This window comes from Borostomias antarcticus (genome assembly GCF_949987555.1).
Source record: "Borostomias antarcticus genome assembly, chromosome: 13".
Lineage (NCBI taxonomy): Eukaryota > Metazoa > Chordata > Actinopteri > Stomiiformes > Stomiidae > Borostomias > Borostomias antarcticus.
In genome coordinates, this window is record NC_140246.1 from 10,670,262 (window position 1) to 10,678,203 (window position 7,942).

Sequence of the window (7,942 nt, forward strand, 5' to 3'; positions counted from 1 at the left end):
TCATGGGAATTTGCATTATCACATTAGGTAAAGGAAAGGCCGCTTGTCTCCTATTATAGAACTTGCATCACACGGCTGTCCGCTATATCACAGTCATGAGTCCCAACCTCTACCCACAGAGCTCTATTCAAGGGACGTTTTGTCCAACAACTGTCCATGGTTCACCAATTGGCTAAATTGGTGTCACAAGTCCACACACAGTCCAGACTGTAGAAGACTCCTGGTGCAGGCTTTTGCTTCTGCCCCAATGAAGACGCACAATTCATGTCAAGGATGAAATGAGAAGTAGTATTGGAGAAATATAAATGTCCTGTGTCTAGTCAAAGATGGAGAGCTGTCAGTGTTTACTGCTGTTTTGCAGTCTGAGCCTGGCGATGCATTTTGGAGAGGCTACGAACGACAATGAGATCGACCTGGTGAATTTACTGAGAAGTATGTCCCCTGGACTCCTGGTGAGAGATGAGCCGCTAGTTATCGACCGAGACCTGCTGTTCGAAGGGAACTCCTTCCCAGATCCTGACTATCCAGAGGACCCTATTCCCATCTGGACAAACCAGGAAAAAACGGTGATTCCCAACCCCGACATTCCCAACAATGGAATCCCTGACTATGGCCCTATAGTGTTGACCAAGGACGGGGTGCTTAAGGGCCTTACTATAGACAAGTCCCATGTTTTCTACGGGATCCCCTACGCTGCCCCGCCTGTGGGGGCCTACCGATGGAAGCCTCCCAGAGCAGTGACCCCCTGGCCGGGCGTGCACGACGCCACCTTCCCCAGGGACGCCTGCATGCAGGGCTGCAGTGGTCCCATCTCCGACGAGTGTCCTCAGAAGGTACGGGCTTTTAATCATCATGTGTTTATGGTCGTCCTCATGTCACACAGTGTGCCGTTTGACGGAACCGATCTTGCGTCACTCTCAAATGTGTGCAGTACGCTATGTCGCCGATTAATATGGCTAGGGAGATGTTAGTCACACCTGAAATGCTTAGCTGAAATGTTAGTCACACCAGAAATGCTTAGCTGAAAGCATTGAGATAATAATTGAATAATGCCTCTGCTACTGTCATGTTTTTGCCACACGGCCTAAACCACATCTTCTCCGCAGGTGAGCGAGGACTGTCTCTACCTCAACATCTTTGTGCCGCTGGATGTGAACTTCAGCTCCCCTCTGCTGAAGCCCCTGCCCGTGTTGGTGTGGATCCACGGGGGGGATTTCATCGCTGGCTCAGCCTCCAAACCCCTTTACGACGGCCGATTCATCAGTAACTTCACTCACACTGTGGTGGTGAGCCTGGAGTACAGGCTGGGTGAGACTGTGGTTGTGATCGTACAGTGTGTCTGTCGTCTTTTGTAATTGAGTTAGCTTCATTTAGACGGGGTGGTGTTTTCGTGAAAGGCTCTACCATGTGCAAATCATTAGTGTGTGTGTGTGTGTGTGTGTGTGTGTGTGTGTGTGTGTGTGTGTGTGTGTGTGTGAGAAAGAGAGAGAGAGAGAAACTGCGTTTGTGTGTGTGTGTGTGTGTGTGAGAGAGAGACTGTGTGTGTGTGTGTGTGTGTGTGTGTGTGTGTGTGTGTGTGTGTGTGTGTGTGTGTGTGCGCGCGCGCGCGCGCGTGCACATTCGTGAGTGTGTCCCATTATTCCGAATGAATGCGTAGTGGCTAGTACGTGCACATTCAGAATGTAGTATTGATTTCCCTAGACAATGTGACTTGTTTTGTCATCCTAGGGGCCTTTGGTTTCCTAGTCTCTGGAAAAGATCCCAAGACCTCGGCTGCAGGGAACTATGGGATACTGGATCAACAGGCGGCTCTTCTCTGGGTCCAGCGGAACATCGCTCTCTTTGGGGGTGACCCGAGCAAGGCAAGCATTGCACAGACAGACAGACAGACAGACAGACAGACAGACAGACAGACAGACCATCACATTGAACAGACAGGCATTACAATCTTGAATCAGAATCAGCGTTAACCCACAGATCATATTCGTGGGGTACTGTAGCAGTAGTTGTTGACCGGACGGCCCTTTCCTGTGGTGCTGTCGTGACTGATTTGTAGTGAAGTCACACTGAGCAGCGAGACTGCGTACAGCTCAGGTCCTGATGAGATAAGATTGTTTGGAGGGGACAGTTATGCTGCAGAACAGATGCACAGAAAACACATCCACATGCACAGAAAACACACATGTATATACACACACACACACACACACACACACACAGTCCAGCTACTCAGGGGTTAGACCATGCAAGAAACCAGAAAGAAACCAGATGTCACACAAGCAGTAGTCATCTGTCAAAGGTTTTCAACAGATTGTGTATTTTATCAGTGGTATACAATACAATCTCAACCAATGAGTGAACTTGAAATCTGTGAAGATGGAAAATATCTGTATTTGTTTTGTGCAAAGTAAGTTGAATATAAGACCAGTGCTTGTAGTCCAAACGTATAAGATATACTAAACGGACACATCCAATGCGTTTGCAAATCTATAATCAACATTGTAACTGTGAGCAATCGACCTCTGGCCCAGGTGACCATATTTGGGGAGAGTGCTGGTGCCCAGTCAGTGAGCCTCCACCTGATGATCCAGAGCAGCAAGCCCCTGTTCAAACAGGCCGTGTTCCAGAGTTTACCCTTCTCCATCCCTCTCAAGACCAGGTGACGAAAATCTGAAAAACAGCTAAATCAAATCAAACTTTATTTGTATAGCGTAGTCTCTAAAAACTTAACATAAACCTGAGACCTTCTGTCAATCATCATTAATCACCTCTGAATAAGTGAACAATTTTTAGATCAACTCTAACTCAACTTCTACTGACTGGAGACTTTACAGTACTACCTCAGATTCTCAGATTCTGTTGTACTTATTCCAGACATGATGCCCTGAAGCTGGGCAAGGACTTTGCCAAGCAGGTCAACTGCACCATGAGCGACATCGTGTGCCTGCTGTCCCTCAGCCCCCAGGCTGTCCTCGCTGGCCAGATGAAGTCAAGTGGGACACAGCTCTCACCCCCTTATCCGTTCAACATCACATAGATAGAGAAACGTTAATGTGCCCAGGAAATGAAGGCAATGTCTCTCAAGCTATTCCCCTTCTCCCACTCTCCCTCCTCTCTCAGGTTCCAAGGTGGTGAACCCATTCCGGTTCTTGGAGATCTTTGAGACCTGGGGGCCCTACATTGATGGGGAGCTGATCAAGGAGCAGGCTGTCACAGCCTTCCAGAAGGGCCACTGGCAAAAGGAGAAAGCCATCCTCCTCGGTGAGCCACGCAACACTCTTCACACAACGCAACACTCTTCTAACATGTCCAGAAGGTGTTCAAATAACTACGCCGATGAGGTGCAGTAACACAATATGTGCCATGTAGCAGTATACCCAAACCTAGTGTATCCTTTATAATCTATTGAAATATTTCTTGAATATTCAAGATTCAAGATCCGTTTATTGCCATATATATGGTTTACACATAGGAATTTGTTTAGGTTGATGGTACATGGTAGATGGTATATATACACGGATGGAGACAATATTAGATAGGGGACAGGACAGGACAGTGTAATGACAGGACAGTGCAAATACAATATATCTAAAAAAGAAAAAGCACAAATGCAAAATACACAATATACAGAATGGAGTGTGGTGAGAGTACTGTACAGTGTGTGCGTGTTCCTGTAGATAATAAAAAGTCTCTCGCTCAATGGCCCTCATTTATCAGTGGCCCTCATTTATCATTGGAGCGCAGATCCGAGTGCAGATCTGAACACAGAAATGATGGTACAACAGCGTCCACCTGTGATCTATCAAACATTCTTCTATCAAACAATCATATGCCACCAATGCCATCATACGAATGATCAGCCGTTGATAAATGTGGTGGAAGAAAGCGATGGTCATTTAAGTATCACGTCCCTACTATATTCTAGTGTGTGTGTGTGTGTGTGTGTGTGCGCGCGCGCGCGCGCGTGTGCCTGTGCTTGTGCGTGTGTGTGTGTGTGTGCTGACCTCCAGGGACCACCTCCGAGGAGGGGGTGATCTTCGTCTACGGGGTCTTCACCAAGCCCGTGTCTACGGTGGAGTGCACGGTGTACACCGCGGCCATCTTCAAACAGCACGCCCTCAAGATTCTGCGCAAGTACCTGCCCCTGTACCAGAACGCAGACCGCAGGGACATGCTGTCTCAGGTGAGGTCTCCTGCTGAAGTGTTGGGGGGAGCGGGGGCGGGTCGCGCTAGGTGTGTGTGTTTGCACGTATGTACGTACCTATTCTGATTTTACTATCTGAGGAGGATTTATTACCTCTGCCCCAGCGAAAGTGTAGGGATAGAGGTAATGTTTTGTTGGGTTATTGGAACGATTTTCATGAAACTCGGTGGAGGGGTGTAGCATGGTCCAACTTAGAACCCATTACATTTTGGAGCGAATTTGAATCACAGGGCGGGTCCACGAGCCGCCCAAATACAGCCGGCCATTCACCTCCATTAATTTTTTTGACATTTTGGAAAATTACCCCCGTGCATTTTGAATGGGGGGAATTGAAATGGCCATATCTTGACATGGGAAGGTCACAAAGCACGGTGTTTGGACTGGCATAAAGATCTCGACCTAACGAATGCAGCAGTACCAATGACCTGCTCGCACATGCGCACGCACAGAGCCACGGAGTGCATTCATGGCCAGAGGTCCGTGCTCTCTGAGCACCATTTCTAATATTAATGCTTACAAACTTAGAAACATCCTAAAAGGAATTTAAGATCACCCAGAGTCGTCTCCAGCAGAAAGCCCATTGCAAAGACCCTCACTCGCACACGCACACACATACACGTGCACACATACACACACACACAGAGGCAGTCAGTATTGAGGAGGGAGAGGGTGGTGGAGAGAGGCTTTTCAAAAACAGGACTCTCATGTCTTTCTCAGGTCTAGTAAACGAGAACGATTGTTTGGTTTGATTGTAATTTTCTGAAAAATGTGCGAATCTGTGAAGTATATACTATAACCTCATGAACTGTTCCGGAGGGTAGTTTGTAATTTTCTGTTGCCATGCAGTATTAGTCAATGAGTTCAATTGCTGCTTGTCTGTTTCCTGAACTTGCCACGCACCACTGCAAACTACCAGCAGAGGTCGCTGAAGCTCTACTTTCTACATTTCCACCCCCACAGCTTCTGTCATCATTAGTATGTAGCCGTGAAGCTCATATGGAGGGGAATGTCTCTTTGAGATGCAGACGCACTCCGGCTTCACAAAATTAAGCTCCTCTGTCATATAGTGACAGAGGAGCAGCCTTTAGGACAAGGATGAAAGAGACAAAGGGGGAACACTCAATCATAGACTGTGACTGCACTAGGCTACTGGGTGTATGAGGGAGTCAGAGACAATACATTTCTCAGGGTACTACTTTGCTTTCTGCAAACAACAATTTCTGCAGTTATTAGTCCTGAGGATTGTGAAGTAAAAGGTGCATTCTGTTTTTTTATTTAGGGGAAATCAATTACCTAATGCCAAATAATGCCCAGTGGGGCTATCTTAATGAACCCCAATGAAGTAAATCATACTTCACACAACATAGCCCAGCTACGGCTGGGGACCGTAGCTCAGGAAGCCCCTTCACACAAGAGAAGCACCCTGGAGAGGGCAAATGTCAGAGAGAGTCAAAGAGAAAGGGGAAGAAGGAGAATGAGAGACACACACACACACTCGCAAGACTGGACACGTAAAACTGCGGAGGGAGAGGAGGGCAGGGAGGAGAAAGGGAGAGGAGGGCAGGGAGGTAGAGCTGAAGAGCGTGAAGAAAAACGAAAGTGTGCATTTGCACCTCTGCAAAGTCTGCACTGGTTCTGTCTGGAGGGCAACTTTGTGTCAGCTTGTGTCTGTCAGGAGGGTCCGTCCAAATCAAGTCCTCTTGCTGGCCAGTGATTGCGTACGCCTTCCACTGTCTGAGTGTGTTCCTGCTCAGAGGAGACGAAGCGGTACAGGTGACAGCTGTTTTTCAAGCATGTGGGCGGTCTTCCTGCGTGTACTCCTTGGTTTCCAGGTAATGGGCTAGAGAAAAAGAGCTCCAGCTCCAATTGTGTGTTGGATCTCAGGTCAAGCGGGACATATTCTTCACTTGTTTGTTCAGACAGGGGAAATGTTTACACACCACAAATACATCAGGATGGTCTGTTTTACTGTGCTTTCTCTCCATCTCCCTTCCTGTTTCTCTCTCTCCCTCTCTTCCCCCCTCCCAGATTGTGACAGACTACATCTTCCTCTGCCCCTCCCGTAAGTCGGCCCGTGCAGGCACCCTGGCGGGCAGCACCGTTTGGATGTATGCCTTCGACCACGTGGCGTCCGACCACCGCATCTGGTCAGGTCTCAGCTTTTGTTATGAGCACGTCTGCCACGGCGCCGAGCTGCCCTTCCTCTTCAACAGCGCTTCCGTCGCCAACTTCACCATGACGCCGCCGGAACGGCTTCTCTCCAACCGGATGCTGTGTTACTGGGGGTCATTTGCTCACACGGGTGACCCTGGGTCGCGGGCGCAGCAGACAGGCTTCTGCAGGCAGCAGAGACCCCCAGCATGGCCTCGCTACTCCGACACCAGCAGCTGGCTGGTGATGAACTTCACTGTACGCTCGCACGCCCAGGTGGGAACCAGGGACCATATCTGTGACTTCTGGGACAAGCTGGGCATCTATTAGGGCACAGGCGTGGGCGTAGGTGAATCAGCGAATGGGTTGTATGGTATCTGAACGGCTTGGTAAATAAATTAGTTTGATTTCACCTTGATATCGATAAAGATCTAGATGTATTTTGTGTAAAGACTTGAGTACTGTGTTATTAAAAGCAATGCATGGTCAGTTTTGAGGTTTCCCCGTTAACAGATTTGAGAAGGGTGAACTCAGCCTAGATCTGACTCCAAGGGGCTACCATATCCTGAAGCACCTCTTAGTGTAGACTCAAACCAAAAGCAAGATGGATAGACTGGCTGAGAGAGGGTGAGAGATGGTTCTCAGAATGAAAGTAACCAGTTAAATGTGAAATGATGACAGAAAACCCCAATTATATTTTCCCCACTGATATGGGAAGTGTATTAATTTTTTTGAAAGACAGCATTTCCTCCCCTGTCCTGACAATTCCTCCCTCCCCCACTGCTATATGTCTGTAATCATGTGGAATACCTAAACACCACTGTTGTTGTAACCCGTGAGTCATTTTGGAACATTTGTTTTCTTAGACAATAAATCGTAAAGAAGAAATCATCATTCTAAAATAAAATAAAAACGATTGGTTTGAGGGTTGTGTAAGCCAGGTTCTCAGGGGGTTGTATTCAATACTCTATCATGTGTGTACGTTGTGCCAAACTTAGTACTACCTGAGTACATTTGCCTGCGAGTTACAATGCCTAATGGGTCTTTCTCTCTCCCTCCCTACCCCACCCCCCTATCAGCCCACATAACAGGCTACCCTGTGTAGATTAGCCAGCAGGAAGACAGGATCAATAGATCAATACAAGCTTAAGACTTCCACACAAAAATACGGTCGTAGAGAAGACTACTGTAGTTCCTTGCTCAAACCTGTTAGCAGGGATAGGACTAAAGAAAAATCAGCCTGAATTGGACCCCAAAGAATAGTTCTTAGCTTCAAGATGAGAAAAGAAATGTTAAACTGTAGCCTAATTTATGTAATCCCTGGAGGGTCGATATAAAACTTTGAGGGCAAACGTTTCTTACATAATTGATTTGTAATAGCATATGGAAACATGACTTTGGAAACCATAATTAATTCATTCAGGCTTAGAATTATTTCTAATGAATTTAAAGATACTTAAAACAGCTTATTCAGCTAGGCCTATTAATTGTAAAGAGAATACATGATTCTTAATAGTCCTGTCAAAGTTGTACAAGTGTTTCAAGTTAACATTTAGGGTTTTGAAATGGACGTATAAACTACGTCAG

At 47.1% G+C, this 7,942-nt stretch overlaps 1 protein-coding gene across 1 annotated transcript; it reads left to right on the plus strand.

Moving 5' to 3' along the window:
• Positions 1-326: 326 nt before the first annotated feature.
• Positions 327-6,685, plus strand: LOC311316621 (cAMP-regulated D2 protein; the record flags this gene model as incomplete). Its single annotated transcript, XM_084447519.1, has 8 exons — positions 327-833; positions 1,107-1,308; positions 1,729-1,862; positions 2,532-2,659; positions 2,875-2,993; positions 3,121-3,261; positions 4,011-4,183; positions 6,233-6,685. The coding sequence occupies 8 exons, from the start codon at positions 327-329 to the stop codon at positions 6,683-6,685; spliced, it is 1,857 nt and encodes a 618-aa protein (XP_084303645.1).
• Positions 6,686-7,942: the final 1,257 nt, after the last annotated feature.